Raw genomic sequence first — 27,203 nt, 5'->3', positions numbered from 1 at the left:
GGGGAAGGTTCCTTGGGGAGCCAGGCTCACTCGAGCCTCTCACTGGGGAATGTTTGATAGATCTGCTGATTAGTAACACCTATAATGATATACCAGATCTTTTGGGGTGGGTATCGCAGTGTGCATTTTGGTGCATTCGACCTGGACGTGTGCACCTAAGGATCCTTAAAATAAATTCTGAGGTAAAATCCCTTTTCCCCTTCTAACCGTGTCTGACTCTTGATTTTAAGACCAGGAAAAGGCATCAATCCTCCCCACAGCCACCCCATTTGCTGAGCAGGATCCAGAGAAAGAGTACTTTTTTTTTCCTTTTTCTTTCAGTTGTTTATTTTCAAGCTCCAAAAGGGGTATTATTATAGAGACAGGAAAAATAACAACTGGAAAGCTGTTCTCATGGGGGAGTGACAGTGTCCCTTTAGGATGGAGAGGGCTGATGGCTGAGGAGGCAGCAGCAGCAGCTCCGGTGCAGGGACACGATGCACCCGGGACCCCCTCACCGTGGGAGAGCTGCTCAGTGACAAACCCATGGCACCAGCTCAGACCCAGCCTCTGGCTTTCTGAACCACATGTCAATCTGCTCTTTTATTTTCCTCACATACAGATCCCAAGTAAGCAATAAAACTCCCACTTAAGGCCAGGAGCCAAGGGATGGTGTGCAGGCTGTGGGTTGAGCGCCTGTGAAGCTGGACAGGCTTTTGCTCTCTAAAGAAAGAGGAACCAGCTCCTTCAGAAGGTAAAATCTGTGTGTGCCCCCTCCCCAAACAGTGCTTTAAAGACTGATGATGTCCCTGCACCCAGGGGCTGCAGCAGAGGCCATGTGGGTCCTCACCCTGAGCCTGGCTCTGCACTGCAACCCCCTTGGCCACAGACAAGGAGTCAGCAGGACACAAAGCCAATCCCTGACCCCCGGGGCTGTGCTGGAGACAACCAGAGGCAGCACTGCAGTGTACAGGGAGCATGTTCCACATCCCAGCTCCTCTCAGAGGACCCAGGATGCTGTGCTGAGAGTGGACACAAAGCCGAGGGAGCTGGAACAAGCTGTCTACGGAAACCTCCCGAGAGCCAAGAGTTTTAATTTATTGTTTTTTTTTTTTTCTTTTTCTTGCTGTTTAAATGCTATTTGTTCCACGTGCAGTGGTCCCATGGTGTCCTGCCGCTCCTGCTCTGCCCCCAGTGCACCCAGGGCGGTGGGACGGGGGTCGCTGTTCTTCACGAGGTGTTTTTTGCTTCCACGATCACACGAACTGTAACAAGCTTTACAAGAAAACACTGGCAAGTCCCAAGGTTTGGCAGCAACCTTTTTCTGTGTGGGCCAAGGGCACGAGGCTATCCCATCCTCCTCCTCCATCATACGTGTCCTTCAGCCTCTTCACCTTCAGCACCAGGAGTTTTTGGTTGTTTTTCACAAGCCGCTTTCTCCGCTGTTTTTTCTGCCCTGGTTTTGCTGGCTGCCTCCTGCCAAACAGCAAATAAAACACACTGAGTTGGAAACAGGAGAGGGAAGGGGCAGGCAAGTGACAGAGATGCTGGGAATAGACACAGGCAGTTGAGCCTGGAAGGGGAGGCAAAATTGCCCCAACTGCCCCATGCCCATCGAACAGTGCAGCTCACACAGGAGGGTTCTGTTTTCTGGGAGAGGTTAAAGCTCATCAGCTCAGCCAGCTTTTGGGGAAGGGATGGGACCCCTGGGAATGATGTGACCCACCTCAACAGAAGCAGGGCACTGACAGAGTGAGCCTGGATGGATGGATGGATGGATGGATGGATGGATGGATGGATGGATGGATGGATAAGGAAGAGAGGGACGAGGAGGCAAGGCAGCAGTGTCAGAGTGGAGACACAGGACTGAGCCATGGGTGCAGCCCATCCAGAGGGTGCAGGAGAGCAGCACTCAGGCACAGGGAAGCCTTATGGCTGCTCCAGCAGTGACTGTCCCTGTCACAGCTGGCCACACAAGCCAACCACAGTGCCAGCGGCTGGCCGGCTCAGCCCCGCTCCCTGCCCAAGTGAGGTGCCCCAGCACATTGCTCCCCAGGGGCTGCACCAGTCACTTAATCCACAGCCTCAACCTCCAGACACTGGTTCAGAAGAGATTATATTAAAAATGACCCATGCAGATGGCTTGCAAAGCTGTGTCCTCTCTCATTACAGTACACCAGGTTTTGTTCAGTGGAATTTTGGATGAGAGCCTGTTCTGAAACAGCGATCTCTCTGCCCGAGCAGAGGAGCAGGTATTGCCTTACCAGCTTCAGGAAATCCATCCTATCATGTCTCAAAATACCCCTGCCAGAGATGGAATGATACTTCATTTTACTGGTGACCAGGAGGTCATCAACAGTCATCAGCTGGGAGCAGCAAAATTAAATACCAATACCCTGTTATCAGCCCCTGTGAGCTCACACTGCAAATGCTTTTATTGATGATTGAGCACCTGGTGGCAGCCTCTGCATAAGAGAGACCAAGAAGTAAAACACTTCTTCTCACTGCAGGAGGCTCTATCCTTCCATCCTCAACCTGATCTATAATTTAATTTGGTTTAACCCATCTCTTCTCATTACTAACCTGTCGAGTATCCCTCAGCACAACCCTAAAGCGACCCTAGATGGCCAAAAAGGAGCAGCACTCACCTTTGCATCCCTCTCTGCAAACTTTGTGAACATGTTGGCGTAGATCCTCCGGTCCCGCTCGTTGTGTTCCTTTGTTTTCTTCTGGCACACTGAGATCTGGGATTTCGCAGCTTTGTTCTGTGGATTCACTTCCAGCACTTTTTGAAAGTCACATTTTGCCAGCTCAAACTCGTTCATCAATAACCTGGCTTCACCCCTCCTGTACAAGCCTTTCTCATTGTCCTGGTCCAACCCCAGAGCCTGGAAACACACACAGGTCCCTGTTAACATCTCAGAGTCCTCCCAAGAGATGCCCTACAGCTGAAGCCTCAATAAATCTGTCAAAATTAGGACAAGGTGGCTTCAAATCTCCAGAGAACTTGCATCTTGCTCAACAAAAATTGCCCCATCTCCATCAGCAGTTGGCAGATCATTAATATAGTTTTATTACCTCTCCTTGCTTAAAATACCTCTGAGTGTGGCAGTCAGTGGGAGACATACCCACAGGCAAGATCAGGTAAATGCTAAACCCAAGCCCTTTTGTCTCCCTGTTTTAGCAATGACATTATTTTCCTTTAGTAAAAGCCTCAGGCATGATTTACCTTTTAGATTAACACAAATATCCCACATATTTCCCATATACAAGATGCTTAAATCTAAGCCTTTTATAAAAGATTTCAGAGTTTCCTGACAAAGACAAGGTCAAAGATCTTTTAGGGACTGGCAAAGCCCATCCCACCCCTTGGTGGACTTGGAGATCTGCTGCAGCTCCACAGAGCTTGCCTGTCTCACACCCAGAGCAGAACCCAGTGCCCAGCCCCAGCCTGGGCAGACCCAAACAGCATCCCAGGGTCATCAGTCTACACAGATCCATTCACATGGATCTGGCTTTGGAAGAAAAGCTGCTGTAAATGCACGCCCAGGTGGATTTTGAACCCCAAAAGGCCCTTGTGGTCCTGCAGTCTCCGAGCACACAGCAGCCACAGGGACCTCCAGGTGCAGAAGGGATGCCACCATCCCACTGCTGTTTGGAAATTCCTTTTTATATGACAAGAAACTTAAAAAAACCCCGCCAAACTCCCAATGAAAACTTGCAGGAGAAGAGGAGGCTCCATCCCCCAGGCTCGTGCAGCTCTACCTTGTCACAGCACTCGACAGCCTTGGCGTACTCTCGCAGCTTCAGGTAGCACATGGCCAGGTTGAGGAAGGCAGCCAGGAGGAAGGAGTCAGAGGCTTTGGACTCCTTTTCAGACAAGCCATACTCCATTTCCAGCCAGGACACAATCTTCCCATACTGAATCACTGCCTGCAGGTACTTCCCTTCCTGAAAGCAGCAAAGAAAAGGCTCAGTCTGCCCCTGGAATATCCCGTGAACAGGTGACAAGTGTAATTGAGGTGTTCAATAAATAAAGGAAAGGAGGATTCCAACTCCTACGGAACCAGCAGGCTTGGGAAAAGCTGAGTCACAACAGTAAGGAGCTGAGATGCCCCAGCTGGGAAGGGGAATGCAAAGCCCCTCAGCATTAGCCCTGGCCTGGCAAGGGTTGGATGTGCTGTCCTGCTCTGCAGGGAGCACACAGAGCCAAGACAATGCTGGGAAAGGAGGAGACATCTCAGAGAGCATCAAGGAGTGAGAGAAAGGCAGAGGGAGGGCAGGACTCGCCTTCCCCAGCACTACCTGGGGGCACACGGCTTCTCTGCCATTGATGGCTGCCAAATTCAGTCCCATCTCCCCTCCTCTGCCTCTGCCAGCCCCAAGATCACAAACCTTGAAGTACATCGTGCCTTTCTCCTTGACCACGGCTGCCTGCTCCAGCTTCTCCTTGGTGTCCATCTCCCACGACTCCTTGGCCTGCAAAGGAACACTTGGAGCACTCCCAGCACAGCAGAGCAGCCTCCCCTGCCCCAGCAGGACCACGCCACTCTCTGGGACAGTGTGGTCACACTCAGGGCTCATCAGGGCTGTACCACAGAGTGTGGAGCCAGGTCCTGCCCCTGCTTTGGCCAGGGTGATGGGACAGGCAGGGGATCCATCCAGTGCAAATCCCATGGACTTCTCCTGCATCCCATCCCCAGCATTCTCATGGGCACAGCCAAGCTCTGCAGGGCTAGCTGGACACACCAGCTTTTATCTTTGCAGCCCAGGGGAAAAAAAAAAAAGAGGAAAAAATTACAAAAAACGGGAAGAAAATAAAAGGAAAAGGAAAAAAAAGGAGAAAAAAGGAGAGAAAAGGAGAGAAAAAAAAGAGGAAAAGGAGAAAAAAGGAGAAAAAAGTAAAAAAGAGGAGAAAATAAGAGAAAAAGGGAGAAAAAATGAGGAAAAATGAGGGGGAAAAGAGAAAAAGAAGAGAAAAAAAAAGGAAAAAGAAAAAAATTAAAATAAGAAGAAAGTACAAAAGGACAAGGTTAGGAACAAATAAGAGACCCAGCCTTGGACCTCAGCCACAAGAATAAAACAAACCAACAGAGAAGAACAAATTAAGAACACGAAGCTTCTTGGTGACGTGTCCACTTCAGCAGGGGTTGGGCTGCAGACACGCCAGGGACAAAGGCTGGAGGCCACCCAGGCCCTGACATTCCTGTAAGCCAGGGAGGGACTGGAGCACCTCTGCCCTCACCTTCTCAAAGCTCTTCAGGGTCACCTCGTACACCAGCTCCGCGTTCCCCTGGATGCCGTATTTTGGCTTCCCAGCCTCGCCAAAGCCGTACCTGCAGGGCAGGAGGAGGCACTCAGAGGAGGGAAAACCTTCCTTTTGGCAGTGCTTGGCCATAAATGCTGACCCAGCTTGCCACCCAAGGTCCATGCCCACAGCTTTCTGACATTTTGGGGCCAGGGCGATGTTATTCTCCATGAGCAAAGGTGCCTGTGGGTGTACAGTGCATTATTATTGGGAATTATCCCTTCTGGCTGTATCAAAACCATCTTTTTACACAGGTTTCTCTCCAGCCCTGGTGATTTCCAGGGAGACATTTTCGTCTCAGACACCGGACTTGGATAAAGCCCTTTCACCTGATTTTTTTAAAGCACCTCAATATTCCTGTTTACACTCCTGCTGTTCCTGCTGCTGTTCTCTGAGGCTCTCCTGGAGAGTCCTATTTTCAGGATCACCATCTTCCACAAGTGCTGGAGGCTGAGACCCACCCAGCATCCCTGTGGAGATGCTCCTTACCGTGGGCTGAGGTAGAGGATGCAGTGCTCTCCCCTCTGCATCTTCTCCAGGGCCTTGTCAATGCCGATGGGGATGTCGTGGTCCTCCCCTTCGCCCACGATGAATTTCACATCCTTGCAGTCGAACCTGCGGCCGCCACAGAATCCCTCCAGGTGAACTGCAGAGGGGCAAGAGGGGCAGGATGGCACCCAGAACCACCCAAACCTCGGAGAAAGGTGGGCTCCAAAGTGTCTTAGAAAGCATTTTATAAAGCATCTCTCCCAAAACTCAGCAGAGCCTGGAAGGGGGAAGACACAGGGCTGGGGGCAGCCTGGAGAAGAGGGATGGGGAGGGCTTGGGAACGCTGCTGAAAAGCAAGGCAGGCATATCTCGTCTAACCAGGACCAAACAACAGATAAACATCGTGACTAATATGTTCCCCTCGCACTCAAGTGCACGAGTCAAGTCTTACTGGAACTGGATATTGCTCCTGGCACAGCGCCATGCAGAGTTTATCACGGTGACTACAAATCTTCTATACTGTGCTATACTGCCTTGACTCTTGCCTCGAAAACAAGGCCATGTTCTCCCAACTCTGAGAACTCAAAGTACAAGATAAACTTTTTTATTTTTAATCTTCAACCAGGAGCTGTGCTGTTCCAGCCCCAGACGCTGGCAGAAGCGCAGCCGGAGCGGACACTGGGTACCTGGCACATTCACCACCTGGCATTCCTGGCTGGCTTTCCACAGCAAGATTATTCTTTATTTATTCAAACCTGAAGATATTCCAGGCTTTGGGGATGCTTTTACAGCCCTTGCATTCACATATGCACATACACACATGCAGGCAGGCATCAAGTAAAAGCAATTTCACAAGGAACTCCTACATACTGTTAAAAAAAAATAAAAGCCAAAACAAACAAACAACAAAAAAGCTTTTAAATAGAAAAAATTCACAACTGTGCTTAAAGGTTTTGCAGCCTGCAAAGACATGAGCTTTATCTTTGCTTGTGGGGAGCAGAATGCAACCTGAGCTGCTGCAGGGCACTGAGCATCCTGCTGTGCTGGCAGGTGAGGGGCAGGACAAGCTGGGCACCAGAAACAGCCATGAGGGTCTGGGCTCTGCACGGGAGAGCTGCAGCCTGGGCTGAAGGAAATCTGTGTCCATCCCCTGCTCTGGGAGCTACAGAAGTCCTTAGGATGAGAGGCATGGACCAAGCCAGACCTGGCAGTCCCCAGTTCCAAGGGCAGGTCCAGCCCTTGGGCATTACATGCTGCCATAAGAGAACCCACAGATGGGTTCCTCACTGCAGGGACAGGACACCAGGCTCTGCCTTGTCACCCCACTCTGGCCACCAAAGCCATGCTGGGACTCAAGCAGAGGATGCTCAGGTTCTTGCCAGCTTCCTGGGATACATCCTGCATCCATCACTGGTGCACAGTGACCACAGGGCTCAGGCTGCTGTGAGCTCACCCAGCTTGGAATGAGGACAAAAAGCAAATCCAGCACCTCTGGGGACGACCTCTGGTTTTGCACTACGCAAAACCAAGCTGGCTGGGTTTTTAGGCACAGGAAATGTGGAAAATTCTGCCTAAAATACAGGTAGCCCGGCCACCCCACAGCACTGTGCCATCTCCCTGCACGTTCCTAGCGAGCACAGATCCATAATCCCTGACCCCAAAAGCAGCACTACAGCTCCCCCAGGTCCTGTGGTGGGAAGATCCCACTTTAAAACAGGATGCACAAGAGGATGTTGTGATCCTTCCTTCCAAGGATAGCTCCGCTCTGTTTTAATAGCGCAGAAAATACACGGAGCAAAGGGGGGAAAGTCTCCGCTCGGGTTTCCAGGAGTGGGTCAGCTGGTTCAGCCGCTCTTGGATTACAGAGAAAAAAAAGTCACTGAAGGAACATCACTCCGGTTGCAGCTCTGACTTATTGTTCTCTCAGTGCCTGCAGCGATTTTGTTTTTGAAGAGCTGAGAACAGAGTGTACTGAGTGCGGCTGGCACACGAACTTGATGTGCTGACAGCAATTTGTACTCAGATTAAAAACGGAGAAGGAGGAGGGGTGGGGGGGGAAAGGATGTAACAAAAGCTGGAATGCCAGATTTCAACTGCAGCACAGGTTTTAGGGACCAAAAGTGGGATTTAGGGTCTGTAAAACTTAAAGCCTATAAAGGAGGTACTTGCTCCTGGAAGCGTGGTTTCTTCCAGCCTAATTCCAGCACCTCCCAAAATACACAGCTGAGGTAAACCACCACAGCCTTGCCCCAGGGTGGACTGCTGTGTCCCCACAGCTGCTGTGCCACCCCCAGCACAGTGACCACCACTCAGACAGTAGAATGTGAGTGAAAAATCTCATTTTTCTTTAAAAGAGAGCCTCGTTAGAAGAACCAGCCACTTAAAGCTGCGAGCTTTATAAGCTCTCACAGCTCAGATTCAATTTCTGTCACTAAAGGGACTTAAGGATCTATGCGTACAGGAGTTCTGGAATTAAGAAAAGGAAGTAAATGCCTCCCATTTGGAGCGAGATCTGGGTGTGTCTGAGTGGTTCCTGGGAAGGAAAAAACCCAAAACCCCAGTGTGCCTTCCCCTGTCCAGCCCCATGAAATGTGTGCTCCAGAAATGGGACCAGAAGAGGGACATCCCAATGGGACATGAGCTCCTCATGCTCCCATGCCAGCTGAGATCACCCCAGCCACAGCAAACCCCTTGTAATAATTTCTTTCCCCCACCATCAGAGCCGTCTGGCCATAAGGGAAGGAAAAAGCCCCGTTCTGCAAGAGATGTGGTGAGACCCCCCCAAAATGCCATCAGCATTGGAACAAGGAGGCCAAAGAAAATGCTGAGTGCCTGAAATACTCAGCAAGTGGTGAGGGAAGAAGGCCTGGCAACTGATGCTTTGGAGGTAAGGCAGAGCCAGGGGTTTTGGCAACTGGCACATCCCAGAGTACCCTGGACACTGCACTGGGATGCAGAAGGGTCAGGGGAGACGGCAGAGCCCTGAAACCCCACGGGGATTTGCGTCTTCCATCCTCCCCCCAGCCGCTGCCTGAGCAGCTCCAAGGCTTTCCTGGGCTGCTGCTTTTCCTCCCAGCCCTGCAGGGCAGCAGCTCTGGCAGAGCCACCACAGGGGCTGGCCAAGGAGAGCTCAGAGGACCATCCCCAGCTGCTCTCCATCCCATCTGGCCTCCGGATGGATGTAACTGCATCCCACCAGGATGCACGGCCACCTACAGCCTCTGCAATTCCAGCAGCTCCTTGCCAGGGATCAGCTCAGGACAGGCTGATCCCTCCAGCTGTCCCACAAGGGACCAGCACTCACTCTCCACGGTAGCACCTTCATTAGGGTTGGAGTAACCTTCTCCTTTCCTCTTGATCCTCCGGATTATTCCTCCATCCTCAAACAAGTCCTCGCCTTTGAAGTCAAGCAGCTCGACCTAAAAAATAATAAAGAAAAAGTGGGCAGAGTGTAGGGAGGGGGAAAGGAGAAGAGAAAAACAACAGAGGAGCCACAAAGCAGCAGTTCATCCCCTGGCTGGAGAACCAAGCCAGCTAATTCTCTGTTCAGCTGACGAGCAGAAGTTGCCCATAAAACCCAGATCCAAACCACAGCATAAAACACGCAATTTATTAGAAACTGGGACACATCCAGTACCTGAAGCATAACACAAAGTAACAGCAAAAATAAGTTTATTGAACCTGTGAGGGTACAACACAGCTGCTGCTGGAAGATGCTGTGAAAGTCACCCAGCGTGGGCAGGAGCTTCCCCTTCATCCCCTGATGGGACCAGCTCTGACCCTCAGCTTAGTCCGCACTCGACTTGGAAGGACTGAGCCTTAATTTAGGACAGACTCCCTCCTCCTGCCGTGTCCCAATGAGCCCTGCCCAGGGAGCACTCTGTGCCAAAAACTTAACTTTCCTACCACCCCTCAGCACTAATGGTTTTTTAGCACCTGGAGGCATTTCCCAGCTGTTTTCTCCTTCCCATGTGCATGTTGAAACCAGGAATCTGCCCACTCCCCGCCCCAGCACCAGGAGTCTCCTCAGCCGGAATTTCAGTCCCAGCCCTCCAGCTCAGACACACATTTCTGAGAAAGCCCTGGCAGCGGTTCCTGGAGCAGAGGGACACGTTTCAGGAATCCAAGCTGGGGTTTTTTTGTTGTGGTTTTTTTTTGTTGTTGTTTGGGCTTTGCTTTATTATTATTATTATTATTATTATTTATTAATTTTTATTTCTGAGCTGGCTGGCAAGGCAGAAAGGGAGCGAGCTTGCTCATCCACACACCAGCTCACCAGCATTACTTGCCTCGAAAAAGAGGGTGGCATTGGAGGGGATTTTGGGGGCACTGCCAGCAGAGCCGTAGGCATACTCGGGTTTGCAGAGCAAGTAGCAGATCTCTCCCTTCTTCATGGTGGCCACCCCAATGTCCCATGCCTTGATTACCTGACCTAGGAGAAAGGAAGATGTCAGGCAGGAGGGAGCAACCTCCAGCAGCCCAGGAGAAAAACCAGTCTGGGTGCGGTAAGGATGGCACCCAAAAAAGCCCCACATTCACAAGTCACTTAAAGCAGGGCTGACACTGTCCAGCTGTCCTGAAAAAGGGTCAGTTGATCCCCCTCCTCCAGGATGATCCCACCCTCCACCATGCCGTGGATGGACCCCCCTGGACCAGCTCACCCTTGCCCAGGCTGAAGATGAAGGGCTCGTTCCGATCGCGGCTGGAGTCAAATTTTTTCCCGTTGGCCAGTTTCCCTTTGTAGTGCACATAAACCTTGTCTCCAATCATGGGAGACTCATCTTCACTCCCAGGTCGCTTAATGATCTGAGAGAGAGAAACCACCCATGAGCTGGGGCCATGGGGTAGCAAAGGATGCATGTGGAGAGGGAGAGAGACACACACACACGCATTTACATAAAAATATATTTATACACGTGCATGCACACCCCAGTGCTGCCCTAACCAGCAGGAAGGCTCAGGGGAGAGCTATTCAATTTGCCCCTTAATTTGCCCTTCATCAGCCCCTAAAAATAAATCTCAAACTGGAGCCACAGCAGCAGAGCTGGACAGGGCTGGGAGCAGAGACCAGGCCATACTTGGTGGATAAAGGCCATGGTTCCAAACCTGCAGTGAATGCAGCTCCACTCGCTCTCTGTCCGTGCACATTTTACTCACAGGGGTGTGTCAGCTCACTACTCGCTTCTTGTCAACACTTTTTTCTGAATGCTGCAGCCGGGAACAAGCAGTTCTTGAGCTGAGGATGGAGCAGGGGAGGATGCTATTCTTGGAGGAAAGGTCCTATTCAAGTGGAGAAGTGCAAGTGCTGGGGAGCAGAACTATCCAGAAACGGCCCTGAATATGAAAAAGGGGCTGTGGAGCAGACTGGATGACCTCAGTAATGTGCTCTTTCTAATGTTCGTGAGTCACACACAGAAATGCTTTGTGGATTTACAGCTAATAATCTGATTAGGAACACAATAGCAGTGAAATTCACGGAGCAGCCTGGGCCCACCAGCCTCAACCACTGCTCCATCCTCCTTCACTCCAAGCGATGCTCATCCCCTTTGCCTTTGAAATGAAAGAACTCAATCCTACAGCCCTGGAACTGTGACCCCGAGGGCTGGGGATGCAGCCCAGCGAGGGGACCACGCACCCCAAAGCACAGGAAGGCACGGCACTGTTGGCAGATCCCCCTTACCTTCAGAACCCCTCGGTCTTTGGATGGTGTGATGTCCTCCCCACGCTCAGCCAGAGCTGCTGCCTGCACCTCCCCTTCGCTCTTGGTGGCCTCATCAGTGGTCATGGTCTCCTTGGATCTGGGGGTACACAGCACACACCCTGTCAGCCTGGCAGGACCACGGGAGGTGGTGGAAAAGGAAAGGGTTTGTCACCCTGTGTGGAAAGACAATGCACAAGCAAGCATTTTCCCCCAAAATTAAAGCAAACCCAACACCAAAAGAATCCCAGCTATTTGGGCGGATAAAGAGAAAACTCACAGCAAGAATCTAAGGAACTGGGGGTTTTTTGGGCAAACTGCTGGAGCACTGAGCTCCCAAATGTCACCACATGAGCAGCCAAGGTGCCAGAAAAGCCACGTTTTCCATTGAACACAGACTTTTTCCAATGGTTCCTGGTGAAAAAAAGAATTGCCTACGGTTTCAAAAACATATTTCCTGATGATTTCCTTCAGACCATGGGGCTATTTTGGTAGCTGCACTGCTGGGCGACACATCATCAAGGAAACATGTGACGGAGAATTAGAAAGCGATGGGTTTTTTAAGACATAAACCAGATCTATTAAAGCCACTCTAATTGCGAAACTTTCCCACAGTCTTCAGCGTGGAAGCTGATGTTAACCAGCAGGAGAAATCATTCATTTGGGGGATTCAAAAAGAGCAAAGAAAGGATGTTTTCAGCTCCAAGCACAGATAAGTCGCCCTGTGAGAAGAATTGCGTTCCTCGCACCCGGGTGGAAAGGGAAGGACTGGAGCCTGGCCCCCCCAGCACAGGAAGCCACCGAGACACAAAGAGCCCTGAAATGGAAGAAGCAAAGAGAAAAATAAGGGAACTACTTGTTGCAAGGCTCAATTATCACAGTCTTCAGGGTGATATTTAATGGGATTCTGCGTCTCCTCCCTTTCCTCTGTGCTGCTGAAGTTTCAGATGGGAACATCTTTAAAAAAAGCATTTAAAAAGCAAAGCAACATGTGGTGAGACCCATTATCTCACAGGTAGTTATTGGAAAACGTGCCTGGGTTACTTTGGAAGAAATGTTTGACAATGTGGGTAGTGAAGCACTGGTTCTCCAAAAAGGTGATGGATGCCCCATCCCTGGATGAGTTTGGACAGAGCCCTGAGCAACCTGGTCTGGTGGAAGTTGTCCCTGCTCGTGGTGGGGGGGGGCTGGATTGGATGGCCTTCAAAGCTTCATTCCAATGCAAACCATTCCATGATTCAATGATTTGGGTGCTGGCATGGTCTCCAAGCCACCACAGTCCACACTGCCCTGCCACCACCATGGCCTTCCTCTCGGAGAGGAGTGAGGAGGTGGTGGTGCCCCTCCTGGCATGGGCATGGCATCATCACCGGGGCTTCCCAGCACAGATCCTGTGCAGCACCAGAGACACAGCATCCACATCCCACTTATAAGGACCAAGAGAAGCCCAAAAATCAGGGAAGCTTGCCCAAGAATTGCCACCTCCTGGGACAGAACCTCCCCAGGTCCTCCAAGCAGCCACGGCTGGGATGCAGGAGACGGACAGGGAGGTGCTGGCTCCAGCTTGCCGGTTGCTAAATCCCACCAAGAGACATCTAAAAATACACCCTACGCATCCTTCTCATTATTTTTCTACGTAAGCAATTAGAGGAGTCATCCAGGGAAGCTGGCCAAGGCGGGCGGGAGGGGAGACGTTCTGCGTCAGCAGCAGTGGGAGGGATGGAGCCCACAAGACCCAGCTATTGAGATGTGGTCCACGTTATGAAAGAGCTCACGACTTCTCCGTCCAGCAAAAACGGCTCCAACTAGGTTAGAGAAAAGAGTGCACTGCTCCCACTTATCTCCCATTTGGAGCGATAGGAGGAGGCTGGCCAGAGGCCAAAATCCCAATTAATTTGAATCAAGCAGTTGTAGGGCAAAAAAAATATCTGCTGCTCCCTGAGGTTTAAATAGCGAGCAGGCAGGGATGACACTGAGAGCACAGCAAGCGTGCTGCTGGTGTCAGAGCCTGAATCTTCTTGTTTGCATACTCTGGATACAGGGAGGGCATTAATTCATTACCCTGTGCAAAAGCCCCTGGGTGTTTCTGATACCCCAAGCAGATCCTGCTTTCCCATTGCTGCTACTGCCCAAAGATTGATGTTGTAAGTCTGTAAATGAAGCCAGGATAAGCCATCCTCTCTCCCCTGAACATCCACACTGCTCCATTTCCCTGGGATATAAACACGGATGGGTCAGAGAAGCACAGAAATAAATAAAAACAAGCCTTTTAATTTTACAATTCCCTCTCCACACAGGTGTTGCTGTCTCCCAAGACAGAGAAATAGGTGAAAATTCAGAGGGGAGAATGGGATGCAGATGTCTGACCCTGGGCTGAGGACAGACAGGTATCACACATGCTAGGGTTTCACCAACCACACGATCCCCAGCCACGTTTCCTAGAAATCGGCATACCGGGAATTTGCCGGCTCCAAATGGAAACTTCATGTTGCAGATCCCTCCCAGAGGCTCGCAGGAGGGGAAAGGGACGGGGAAGAGCAAGGCTGGGCAGGGTTTTGAAGGGTCTCACCTTGCCACCATGCAATGGTTGGAGAAGGTTCGAAGGTCCGGGGGGAGTCCAGGCCGAGAGACACAGCGGGGAAATACCTGGTAAGAAGAGGAGGGGACAAAAAAAAAAAAAAATATTAAAAAACCACATGTGTTTTATTCTAAAACAGGATTTCAGGATTGAAGAAGAAGGGAGACCAGAGCAGTTTGGAGCCACAGATCATGCTCCACCATGGTCAGAGAGAGGTGATGAAGATTGTGGCCAAAACCTGTTTTGACTCGCTGTTTCCACAAAAAGCATCTTACCATCAGCTGTAAAAAAAAAAACAAGATTAAGGCTACATCCTGTCCAGTTGTTTCACTGGGATGAAAATTAATGGGGTGAAAAAATAAGAGTCGGCTGCTCTGGGGTTTGTTTTTTAAGACCCACTTAGCACAAAGCACTTTCACTTCCACGGCACCACAACAGCCCTGAAAGATCAGATTGCAACACAGGAGGGAGTTTCTTGAAAACGCAAAGGTCAGGCTTAAAAACAACAAATCTGAAAGCACAGCAGGGGGATGTGGGGCCCTGGATCCTGGTGATCATTGCCCCAAATCCCAGCCCCTCAAGCTGGGCAGCAGCACATGCATCCTCCAGCCCCAGCACAGACTGATAACGAAGAATAACCCAATTAGTGCAGCAGCTGACTCTCTCCACTGTCCCCCTTCCATCGCAAGAACTCCTTTTTTCTAATAAAATCCCTTCCTGCTGACCAAGCTGTGCCTGTGCAGCAGGAGAGGGAAGACCAGAACAGTGATTTTTCCTTGATGAGGGTGTTTTAAGGCACCTCAGCTCCAGCCTGCTGAGCAGACCCAGGAAGATGATGGTAATGAGTTAAAATTGGGATTTCTAACAAAATATGACCTTCTTAAGATGGACAAGCAGCTCCACATAATCCTCAGCTGCATCCCAACACATCAGGATATACCCAGACATCGAGTGCCATTTCTCACACTCATACATCACAGTTAATTAATTTTTTTTTTTCTTTTTTTTAACCTTGGCCCCTTGACTTTCTCCCCCTCCTTCAAAACAAACAGGGAAGCCATAAAATTGAAACTGTTGTTCACCAACTAAGAACTGCCATGGATCAATTTACTTCCTAGCGTGCACGTTGTGCAAGCGGCCAACACCCTGGCAGGCCAGGCATGGCAACTTCTATTCAAACTAAAAACCAAAATGCAAACAGAGCTGCTTTAATTGCCCAGCATCCCTGACAAGCCCCCGTGGCACCCAGGGTGAGCCCTGATTCACCAGGGACCGAAGCACAATCCCTGGGCTCCGTTATCCATGGCCAGTTCCCACTGCAGGGTGAACACCAGGGAGACCCTGGTACTAAACCAGTGCCACCCCACCCCATGGAGGTGCCACCCCACCTCAGGGAGGGATGCAGTCCCTGATCATCTCCCAAAAACCAGGAGGTTTCTGCCTATTACCAGATTTAAAAACAATTAAGAGAATAACAAAGTGAGAAAAGAAAACGACTGCGTGCAGCCAACTTAAACACAGCGGTGGATGTTCCCATCACACTTGCTTAATCATTCTGCCTAAATAATATTTTTAAGCTTCTGAAATGGTTTTATTTAAGATTCAAGTCATAACTAATTTATTTTTTTTTTCAAATATGTGGAATAAGAGGCTGCTCCTCAGCTGCAGCGAGAGGAACAAGTGAGCAGGATGGGTCACTAACCCCTGCCAGAATAAATATCTCAGGCCAAAGCAAGATGGGTTCAGTCTCTCTGCATCCCCTGGAGTGAGGTGAACACACCCGTGCCAGCAACACACAAAAGACTTTCAGAGAGGAGTGGTTTTATCCCCCCAGTTTACAATATAAACCCATTAAAAATAATCTGCCTCTTTTGCTGATTTTCTAGCGAGGAAATGCTCGCTTGGTGGTTTTCCCAGGCTGCTTCAAAATAAAAAAAATATCAGAGGGATAAAGCTCCTCTGAACTCTCTCGTGAGCACCTGTGGTCCATCCTCTCCAGAGTGGGTACCCAGAGACACAACACCCTCCACTTTCATGTAAGAGGGAATAAAAAACCAAAAAGCAGCGTTTTCTTTTCTTCCTCCCTTATTTTGAAGGACAAACTTATACTGGGGAAAGCAAAATCCACAGACTTTTATGGGTAGCTGCTGTCCCCAGGCGAGAAGGTGCCAGGGGCAGGATGAGGTTGAGGATTTTACACATGGATGCTCAGCAGCTCCTTTCCCACCTGCCCCCAAAGCCACCCCTGGGCCCCAGCAGGGATTTCAGCTGCTTCCACCACAAAAATCACAGCAAGCCTCTGCCACAAGAAGAGATCCTCAAAACACTGGAAAAACCAGGAATGCCCAAAGCCTTTGCTCTGCATCAGCAAGGAGAGGCACCAGCCTGCACCCATCCTGCTCCTGGGAGGCTGACACAGCTTTTGATGATGGCTAAAACAAAATAAATAAAGAAATATAGTAATATTAAGTGTATAAACAGCTGTTCCACATCAGCCTGAGCTTCCTGGGAGATGCCTGGCAGGGGGGCCAAGCATCCTACCAAGCTCAGAGGCTGTTATATAGAGACATGTAACAGTGGGGAATGCAATGTCCTACAGCTTTCATAAATTGGGATTATGTAACTGGACAGGAGAAAAATACAATGATATAGCCAAGCAGGTTATATAAACCATCTGTAAAATGTGAGAAAGTACTTGACATCCCACTACCCACTCCTTGGCACCCTCTCACTGGGTTTTCTGCCACCAAAAATGAGCGGGCTCCTTTCAGTTGTGTCTTCTCCCCTGGTCAAAACAACCAAGGAGAACAGAGCAGCCGGCCTTTCTGGAATTAAATATTCCACCTCTGGCTGTTAAATGTGAAGTTTCCCTCCCCATACAGCACCAAGTGAAGTCCAAGCCCTCCACAGGCGACTCGGAGCAGCCTCCTGGCAGCAGCTACACCAATGCTGAGCAAATTGAACTTCAACTGACAGCTTGGGGGGGATTAAAATAAACACAAAATGGGAATAAACAAGAAACTCCTTGTTTGCCAATTCTGTTTTAATTTAGCTTTTCTCCGGAATAAATGCCGCAATTAAACTTGGATTTATTTAATTTTTTTTTTTTCCTTCCTTAAAGGATTTTTTTTTTTCTTTCCATCTCATTGCTTGCAACAGATTTGGGGTTTTCTCCAAGCAGCTTGCAGCCAGGTGACCCCTGGCAGTGGGAATGCTGTGTTTAATGATTTATCCCCACACACGAGGGCTCAGCAGCACCTCGAGCATCCCAGAGCCGAATCCCAAGGGGGGGATCCCTGGCTCAGCATCCGGCGCTGCCACCAGCAGCTCTGGCACCCAGAAATAACTCGGCACCCAAGACCATCTGCACCAGGGGTCTATAAATGCCGAATTATTTTGGGCAAACAGCAATTCCCGGCACATTGTGAAACACCAGGCTGCTCTGGTGCCAAATGAGGATTTCTTGGAGAGGGAGAGGAAGCGTCACAAGAGGACAAACTGCAGGAGGGGACCGGGGTGGCCGCTGCCATCGCTGGGGATGCTGTGAGGGGGCAGGAGGAGCAGAGGACACTGCGGCTTTGGGGACAATGCTGCACCAGCAGCAGGTCACCCCTGCCAGCCACAGGGGTGAGGACAGGCACTGACACACACGTGTGCACAGGCACACACTGGTGAGCATCACCTGAGGGTGGGGAGGGAGGCTGTATCCCACCGGGGCTCCCTGCTGGGATGGTGTCACATCCCAGGAATGATGCTCTTTGCCAGGCAGTGCCTCCCAGAGCTCGTTTCATTAAGTGGTTAAATTTAATGTAAATCAAAAAGTACTTGAAATGAGAATATTTTTCAATGGAAGAGCAACGCTGCTGTTTACAAAATGGGACGCTGCAAGTAGAAGATGATTTAACTGCAGTCCCTCACCATCCCAACTCTTCACTTCTGACAGTTACTTTACTATTATTTTCCTAATTTTCCAATGCACTCGCATGCAAAATCAGAAATCCTTACTAATCACAGTTACTAGTTATGGAAAAAGCCTGTCAGCTCCATGACAAACAAGTTATATGAACAACTGGTACGTTAGAGCACTCGTGGTCACTTCTTTACACCCACAAGCACAGAGCATTAAAATAAAAAAAGAACCCTTGCTAGGTAGTTTCCATTTCCCTGTGATGTGCACAAGATCAGTAGGAGCTTCACAGCTCCCTCAAGGGGCTGCAACAACTTTATATAAATTCATGTAACTAAGAGTGACTATAAAATAAAATTGATATAAAATAGTATAAAAGCAGAAATAACTGAGGACAAACTATTCTACAAAGAGTTTACAAAATATTTTTCCCTTGAGCCAGTCGGGGAGCTGCAGCCAGACTGAGGAGGTCTTGGTGCTGAGCATCTCAAACCTTCCAGCAAACTTTCTCCTTCTGCAAGCAGGTAATTAATTAAAACACACATAACTACACAGCAGTGATGTTCCTGAGGGATGCAGTTTGCTTTTTACTCAGGAATTATCCTTATTTTTTGGTACATCCCAGCAGGAAGGTTATCTAACAGTGCTGGGAGAGGACCTCAATGTGACAAAAGAGTGTGCTGGGCGAACACAAATGAGGTTATTTGCATTTATTTTTTTAAAAAAGAACAAGAAAAAATAATTGCATGAGCAATTATCCTTGCAGACATCTCTGTTCTGAGCAGGATGGGCACCACGAGCAGCCTGTACCATGCCAACCTTCCCCACTGGACCCCCTGCATCCTCCAGGCCCAGAACCACCAGCGAGGCCACGTGCTGACACCCCTCCCTGTGCATTTCAGCAGAAGAGAAAACTTCTTCACTGACTCCCCAGAAATCTGCTGGGGATTTTTTTCCATGCCACCACGTATTTTCCACAGCACAAACCCCACCTGCTCCATCACCCAAGCTCTCAGAAAAGTCCTCGGCCACCCCTTCCTCCACCAGCACCCCTGGTGGGGTACCCAGCTCCATCACACCCTTTCCTCATCCTCCTGCACCCCACAGGGTGCTGCCATCACCCACCAAGCTGGGGATGATGACCAGCACCCCTTCAAGGACCAGCAACCCACCCAGGACCCCACCATCCCACCCCTGTGCTGCGAAACTCCCAGCACCATCTGGATTCCTGCTTAGCCCCCCACTCCTGGTTAACCCCCTGTGGACATTGTTCCCTCTCTGTCAGGGATGTTTCTGTCCCCTCCCCAGCAATTTTGTCCCATTTCCAGAGTACCAGGCTGGAAATACAACCCAAGTGTCTTTGAGTTGCAGCACTGCCACCCAAATCAAAGCCACAGCACCCTTGGGAAAGGCAGCCCTTAAAAGCCAGAGACAGGCTCTGCCAGACATATTTAATGATTTTCTTCTCCCTAGACCTTCAAGAGGATGGGCGAGGAGGCAGGAGGGAGGCAGCTTTCTCATGTTTTAAAGGAAGGAGCAATTTGTGCTTTCAACTTTTTTAACTTTTAATGCCAGTTCCCAGGTTGGCTTTGATACCCCAGAGATGTCCTCAAACCCACTTCAAGTTAATAGCTCATTAGGGTGAGACACTATTTAAACTCTATCTTTAAAAACATAAAGTATCAGATCCTGGCTTGCTGCTTCTTTTTTTTTTTTTTTTTCCTTCTTTCATTTCTTTTTTTTTTTTTTTTTAATTTCATTTTTAAGGGTATTTTTATTTTTCGCACCGGCACAGTGAGGACAGAAGAGCGGTGTAGCACTGGAGCCTCAGCTGGAAGCTGCAGCCTGGGGACACACTGATGACAGACGTGTCTCCCATGAGTTCCTACAGCCCATTGTGTAAAATACAGTTTCCTGAGAACAGCAAGCTCACTCGAACGTGCATTTTAAAAACAGAAGCTCTGAAAGAGTTTTTATGCCCGGAGAGGAGGGAAAAATCGCAAACGCTTAAAAAAGAAAAATCACATTTACCTTGTGCAACCACTTCTACCTGCTGCCAAAGGCTCTGTACAGTGATGCACACACCCTGCGGGGTCTCTCTGGTAGGTGGTGTCAAAAGAAACGCTTCGGCTGCTCCCGGGAGCCTCGGATGGGGAGGTGAAGTGGGGAAAAGAAAAATCCCCTCCGGCGAGCAGCATCCCGGGATGTCCGGGAGCATCCCAGTGCCCCCAGCACCGCCCGGGCACCGCCGCGTGAGCTCCTCCCGGGGGGCTCCACGGGGCAGGAACCCCGCTCCTATCCTCACCCCACAGCATCCGCGGAGGGCACCATCTCCTTCCGAACGCCCCAGCCCCACGCGGGACCCCGATGACCGCAACAGATCCCCCGGCGCCGTCCATCAGCCCCGCGCGCGCCCGTCCCCAGCCCCACGCTGCCCCACGCTCACGCACCCCCCTGACCCACGGCACTTCGCCAGCCCCACACAGGGTGCCACAGCACCCCACAGCACCCCACAGCCCCGCGCGGGGCACCCCGAGCCCGCGGGACCCACCTGTCGCTGTGGCTGTCGCCGCTGTCGCCGCCGCCGCCCGGCTCCGAGTGCTCCGCGCTCCCGCCCGGCCGGGCCGCCCCGCCCGCGGCCCCGGTCCCGCCCCTCCCGTGTCTCATTGGCTGTGCCGCCTGCCCGTCTCGGGTTTCGTATTTCTATTGGCTGAGGTGGCGGAGATATGCAAATCAAGCGCTGTGCCCGCCCCCGGCCGCGCGGTCCCCGCGCACTCGGCGGGGTGGCACCGGCGGGGACAGCGGACAGGGGACAGCGGACAGGGGACAGCGGACAGGGGACAGGGGACAGCGGACAGGGGACTGCGGACAGGGGACAGCGGACAGGGGACAGCGGACAGGGGACAGGGGACAGCGGACAGGGGACAGGGGACAGCGGACAGGGGACTGCGGACAGGGGACAGGGGACAGGGGACAGCGGACAGGGGACAGCGGACAGGGGACAGGGGACTGCGGACAGGGGACAGCGGACAGCGGACAGGGGACAGGGGACAGCGGACAGGGGACAGCGGACAGCGGACAGGGGACAAGGGACTGCGGACAGCGGACAGGGGACAGCGGACAGGGGACAGGGGACAGGGGACTGCGGACAGGGGACTGCGGACAGGGGACAGGGGACAGGGGACTGCGGACAGCGGACAGGGGACAGCGGACAGGGGACAGGGGACAGGGGACTGCGGACAGCGGACAGGGGACAGCGGACAGGGGACAGGGGACAGGGGACTGCGGACAGGGGACTGCGGACAGGGGACAGGGGACAGGGGACTGCGGACAGGGGACAGGGGACAGCGGACAGGGGACTGCGGACAGGGGACAGGGGACAGCGGACAGGGGACAGGGGACAGGGGACAGCGGACAGGGGACTGCGGACAGCGGACAGGGGACAGGGGACTGCGGACAGGGGACAGCGGACAGGGGACAGGGGACAGGGGACAGCGGACAGGGGACTGCGGACAGCGGACAGGGGACAGGGGACAGCGGACAGGGGACTGCGGACAGGGGACAGGGGACAGCGGACAGGGGACTGCGGACAGGGGACAGCGGACAGGGGACTGCGGACAGCGGACAGGGGACAGCGGACAGGGGACAGGGGACAGGGGACTGCGGACAGGGGACTGCGGACAGGGGACAGGGGACAGGGGACTGCGGACAGGGGACAGGGGACAGGGGACAGGGGACAGCGGACAGGGGACTGCGGACAGGGGACAGCGGACAGGGGACAGCGGACAGGGGACAGGGGACAGCGGACAGGGGACAGGGGACAGCGGACAGGGGACTGCGGACAGGGGACAGGGGACAGGGGACAGCGGACAGGGGACAGCGGACAGGGGACAGGGGACTGCGGACAGGGGACAGCGGACAGCGGACAGGGGACAGGGGACAGCGGACAGGGGACAGCGGACAGCGGACAGGGGACAGGGGACTGCGGACAGCGGACAGGGGACAGGGGACTGCGGACAGCGGACAGGGGACAGCGGACAGGGGACAGGGGACAGGGGACTGCGGACAGGGGACTGCGGACAGGGGACAGGGGACAGGGGACTGCGGACAGGGGACAGGGGACAGCGGACAGGGGACTGCGGACAGGGGACAGGGGACAGCGGACAGGGGACAGGGGACAGGGGACAGCGGACAGGGGACTGCGGACAGCGGACAGGGGACAGGGGACTGCGGACAGGGGACAGCGGACAGGGGACAGGGGACAGGGGACAGCGGACAGGGGACTGCGGACAGCGGACAGGGGACAGGGGACAGCGGACAGGGGACTGCGGACAGGGGACAGGGGACAGCGGACAGGGGACTGCGGACAGGGGACAGCGGACAGGGGACTGCGGACAGCGGACAGGGGACAGCGGACAGGGGACAGGGGACAGGGGACTGCGGACAGGGGACTGCGGACAGGGGACAGGGGACAGGGGACTGCGGACAGGGGACAGGGGACAGGGGACAGGGGACAGCGGACAGGGGACTGCGGACAGGGGACTGCGGACAGGGGACAGCGGACAGGGGACAGGGGACAGCGGACAGGGGACAGGGGACTGCGGACAGGGGACTGCGGACAGCGGACAGGGGACTGCGGACAGGGGACTGCGGACAGGGGACTGCCCGGCCCTGGGAGGTGCCCCGGGGTGTTTGGGCCCCGGGCAATGCCCCGGGGGGTCAGCTCCATGCCCTGCTGCGAGAACAGCCCGGCCGCGCGCAGTGCTCCACAGCCCCCGGGCTGCCCCCCACCCCTTTCATGCGACCCCCGCAGGGACACCCCAGCCCCAGAGGTGCCCTGGCTGCCCCCCTGCAACGCCCCAAGGGTACCCCAACCTCTGCCAGCTCCTCCGGGTGTGTTACGGGAAACACCGCGCTGGAGAGTGAAAAATGGCCTCATAGTTGGGGACAGAGAGATGTGGGTTTGGAGGACACAGCCACTGCTGGAACACGCAGAAATGTTCCAGTTCGGAATGAAGGAAATAAGATTTTTTGTCAAGAGCTGCCCCAAAATACCCCCCGAGATAAGAAATCAGTACTTTTGCGATTAAACACCTCATCGCTGCTCATACACGTTCAGCTCGCTGCAGCTCCTGAGCCAAGAGGGGCAAAAAAAAGTTTGGGGCAGATTTAAATCGGGACATCTCCGAGTGCTTTTATAAAGCGGTCATTTTTTTACCAGGTCTGTGTTGTAATGAGTGCCTGCAGCTCCCAACCTGCGCGCTGATTCCCACCTGTTGATCCGATAAAACCCTCAGGGCAAAGCTGAAGGCAGCACTGCGTTGGTGGGTGCTTTCTCACAGGTCTGCTTATTGTGCTGAGTTCGATTTCCCCAGCTGTAATTTAGACACTGATGTCACTCATCAGAAATACAGAGTGAAATTAAAGCCCACTTTAGAAAAGAAAAAAAAAATTGTTTTCATGGCATTTAGTTTTTCCCTCTCTAAAATAACCCAGATGAATCTTACATTTTTTGGTTTTAAACATTTCCCTCCCGGCTTTAAATTTCCAAGAGCTTTAAATATTCATTTACCAAAAAAAAAAAAAAAAAAAAATTAATATTGTGGATTTGCAATATCAGGAAACCCCACAGCTTAATTCCACCAGGCCTCTGAGATAACACCAAAGCCCTGAAAAAACCCCATGGAACCAATGGCAGCAATGAGGAGGGTTCAGCCTGGTTTGTCCTTGCACTACAAGAATGGTAAATTTGTTTGTTTGTATAGAAAAAAACAACCAAAAAATACATGGGAAGAAAGCATCAGAGTTGCTTTTTTAAAGGATAAAAGACATCTTCCAAATCACTGCTATACCAGTGCCAGACCCCTCAGCTCGCTCTGCTTTCTTGGGTGGGAAGATGTCCTAAACCTTCCACTTGCCCGGCGCTGGGGTCTGCCCCGTTCACCCCCATCCCTGTAACACAACCTGGAGGAAATCTGTTCCAGAAATAATCCTGTTCGGCTTTGTGACGCCTGCCAGGGGTACTGCTTGTTCCCCCTCGCCCTCCAGCTGGCCACACATGTCCTGCCCCAGCCCTGAGCCCAGCCCCGAAAGGACAACGAGCCTTGAGGAAAGTCTGGAAGCAGGGAGCAAAGCCAAGGAACCTGCCCTGCCTCATGCTGGCTTCCAAGCACCTTGTGTGAGGTGAGAGCAGCTTTCCTGAAAGAGAGAGAAAAAAAAATTAAAATAAAGCAGGGGATATTTTTATTCATCCTTGTCTTCTTCTAAAAATAACCAGCGTTAATCTGCCTCGAGAGCACGGGGAGGAGAGGAGTCCCTCCACCTTGGCTGCACGGTGAAGAGCCACATCAGTGAACCTCCTGAGAGTGGAGGAAATGGGTTTTCTCTCGGTTCCCTTTTGTGTGTGGCAGCACAAATCGATGGTCCCGGGGCCAGGGATGCTCCCCTTCCCGGGGGGATCAAACCCATCCTTCCCCCCAGCACCCAGCTACCCATTGCCCATTTTGGGGATCAAAGCAGCTTTTTTTGCAGCCTGACAATGCCGTGGCTTCACCCACCCTCGCCCCGCGGCGTGTGCACCCCTCCGAGGGCCCCGTTTGTCGCTGGCACCGGGGATTCAGCGTGGCAGGAGCCTGGTGCCGTGGTCGTGGGAAGTTGTGTGTTTACGGGAGGTGCAGCCTGTGGTTGCACAACAGGCGGCAGAGGACAGGAGAACACCGTGTCCTTGCCACTGGCTGTAGGTGCAGCTGCACTGCCAGCAGGAATGGACGGACCGTGGGGACATGCGGACATGGGGAGACGGGGCAGTAGGGCAAGACCACTTGCTTGGCATGAGGACACTTGACCCCGGGGATGCAGAGCAGCTGGAAAGCCGCTTTCTGTATGAAACTCCCCTTGAAATCTTCCTGGCGGAAAGGCCGGGGGAGGGATTCTGGGTGTAGTCGTGGAATGACCGCCCAGACTCAGCCTGGGGCATTCCCTCCGGTCCCTCCCGAGGCAGCCGAAGCCTCCCCCTCTCTGCCTGGACTCACGGCTCCCACCATGACTTTTTAGCAGCAGAGGGGCCAACGCATCCCCCGCACATGTGGGGACCCCCAGAGCAGTTCCTGCTCCATCACAGGCCTGATCCTGCCCTGTCCTGCAGTGTGGCCAGGGCCGTCTCTTTCCCAGTGCATTTCCAGTCCATAAATGACCAGATTGTGACCCAAACCCCGGTCCCGGTTGCTAAAAACCCCTCAAGCCAGCAGGCAGGGGCACCTCCCTCCAGAGGCTTTACTGGGACTAGATCCATCCCTGCGTCCCCATCTTCCTCATGCCGCTTCCTTCCAGACGCTGGGGACAGCTTTTACCGGCTGAAAGGACACAAATATTTTCCCAGATTTTTTCCCCCAGGAGGAAATGGGGGAAATCGCTGCCTTCCCCGGGTGGCAATGTGCAGCAGAGAGGTGGACAGAGCCCAGGGTTCCCCCAGCCCTGCCGGAGATCCAGCCCCACACGAGTAAGGGCAGGATGCAGCAGCGGGGCCGGAGCAGGGAGGATAAATAAAGTCCGGCTTTGCCGTCCTGGCTTGTGGCCACTTCTAACACAAAGTACATTCCGGTCTGGACATAACGAACTGTACCAGCCTCCGCCGGGGAGGGCGGATGGCTGGGGGTGGCTGGGGCTCCCCGCCCGCCCCGCTCCAGCGGGGGTGTCAGGGAGGGGGTGCGAGCTGGCACCTCTGCCCCGGACTGGGCGCAGGGGCGACGGGGGGGGCTCAATCCCGCCGAGGGCGCTCAGCAGCGAGGCTGTGCCCTGCCATGGAGATGCTCCTGCCAGAGGGATCGGAAGCCCAAAAACTCCTGGAGATCCCCACCGGCTCCCCCAACACTTGCGGGGCGCCCAGGGAGCCGCGGGTTGGGGGCACGCCCGGCAGGGACGTGCCCAGAGCGTGACTCAGGCCAGCGCTACGGCTGCGCCCCCCGAAGCCCCGCCGGCAGCTCCCGGGGTTTCGTCCCCCGTCGCAGCTTCTCCAGCCCGGGAGCCGCAGCCCGGGAGCCCGGAGGAGCCGCCGGGGCCGGACCGGGCCGTGCCCCTGCCGGGAGCTGCACCGGGCGGGCGCGGTGCCAGGCGCCCGGCGTGGGGACGCGATGTACCGGCCGCGGGAGCGCCGGGAACAGCCTGACTCAGCGCCGGGCCGGCGGGGGGGCACCCGGCCAGGGCCACCCGGGGCCCGGCGAGCAGCTGGGCCCGCTCGGGGCCCCCAGCACCACCTTCCGGCAATCCCTCCGGCACCCCCCAGGATCCCCCCACCCCATCATTCCTCCCAATATCGCCGCCAGCATCCCCCCCCCAACATCCCCCCCACTTCCTTCCTGACATCCTCCCCAATATCCCCCCAGCATCCCCCCTGGCATTCCCCCAGCACCCCTCCCAATATCCCCCCCCTGGTCCCCCTGGCCTCAACCCCTGCATCCCCCCAGCATCACACCCAACACCCTTTCAGCATTCCCCAGAGTGAATCCCCATCAATGTCATGGAGGTATCCCCCAGAATCCTCCCCCTCCCATCCTCGGTCGTCAGCATTTCAGGGAATTTAATGCTAAAAATATCCACTGAGGGGGAACCCAGCTGCAGCGAGCACTTCCCCCCAGACTGGCTGTTGCAAAGCACCGAGCCTGGAGCTCTCCCTGGACTGATGCAGCCCAACATCCCTCCTTGTCCTCCCTGCCCCCCTGTATTGCACTAATTAATTCTTTCAGCAGCGCAAATTATTCAGGATGAGAATTTTTTCCACTTATGCCCTGGTGGACAACATGGGGGGGAGGGGCTTGTGGAGGTGTGTGGGGTGCCTGGATGTCTCCCAGGGCCACTTCTGCATCCCCATGTCCCATTTGCAACCTCCACTACTGCCCCGAGCCGGGCAGTCCTCAGCCCTCGGCTGCTAGGGGGGGGCATCTTCAAGAGAACCCGCTTCCAGCCCCAAAACCAACCCTGAGGATGGACGAAAGACTGAGGTCCTCATGCCAGATTTGGGAGCCCCTGGGGCTGTTATTTGCCTAGGAGAGGTCCCTGTCCTTCAGTTGGATCCTTCCCCCCGTCCAGCTACAGGGAAAAAAATCAGGGTGGGAAAACAGGAGTGTGTCTGACATTGTTCCCTCTGTCACAGGCAAAGGCAAAGCCAAAGCAGCCGTGAAAAATCATCAGCAATTGGTTTTGGCAAGAAGAGGCAAACCAGAGCTTTCCATGAATTTATTTTTTTTTC

At 53.2% G+C, this 27,203-nt stretch overlaps 1 protein-coding gene across 1 annotated transcript; it reads right to left on the bottom strand.

The window, feature by feature from the left end:
* Positions 1-1,191: 1,191 nt before the first annotated feature.
* On the bottom strand, positions 1,192-20,587 carry FKBP5 (FKBP prolyl isomerase 5). The gene is made up of 12 exons (XM_082296254.1): positions 20,511-20,587; positions 14,044-14,120; positions 11,457-11,574; positions 10,438-10,582; positions 10,066-10,208; positions 9,081-9,195; positions 5,777-5,933; positions 5,225-5,315; positions 4,375-4,458; positions 3,745-3,930; positions 2,628-2,867; positions 1,192-1,455 (listed from the first exon to the last, which is right to left on the bottom strand). Exons 2-12 carry the CDS (start codon positions 14,052-14,054, stop codon positions 1,348-1,350), a joined length of 1,398 nt encoding a protein of 465 aa, XP_082152380.1. The 5' UTR covers positions 14,055-14,120; positions 20,511-20,587; the 3' UTR covers positions 1,192-1,347.
* Positions 20,588-27,203: the final 6,616 nt, after the last annotated feature.

The sequence above is a fragment of the Coloeus monedula genome (assembly GCF_965178545.1).
Source record: "Coloeus monedula genome assembly, chromosome: 23".
In the NCBI taxonomy this organism is placed as follows: domain Eukaryota; kingdom Metazoa; phylum Chordata; class Aves; order Passeriformes; family Corvidae; genus Coloeus; species Coloeus monedula.
Note: the sequence above shows the minus strand (reverse complement) of the source record. Positions and strands in the feature narration are given on the sequence as shown.

What these genes read in the sequence shown, in the direction of transcription:
- FKBP5 (XM_082296254.1), bottom strand. An exon ending in AAGACCGAGGGGTTCTGAAG is followed by an intron (nt 10,583 to 11,456) that starts GTAAGGGGGATC and finishes TCTCTCTCTCAG; the next exon opens with ATCATTAAGCGACCTGGGAG. An exon ending in CATCTTCAGCCTGGGCAAGG is followed by an intron (nt 10,209 to 10,437) that starts GTGAGCTGGTCC and finishes CCTTTCTCCTAG; the next exon opens with GTCAGGTAATCAAGGCATGG.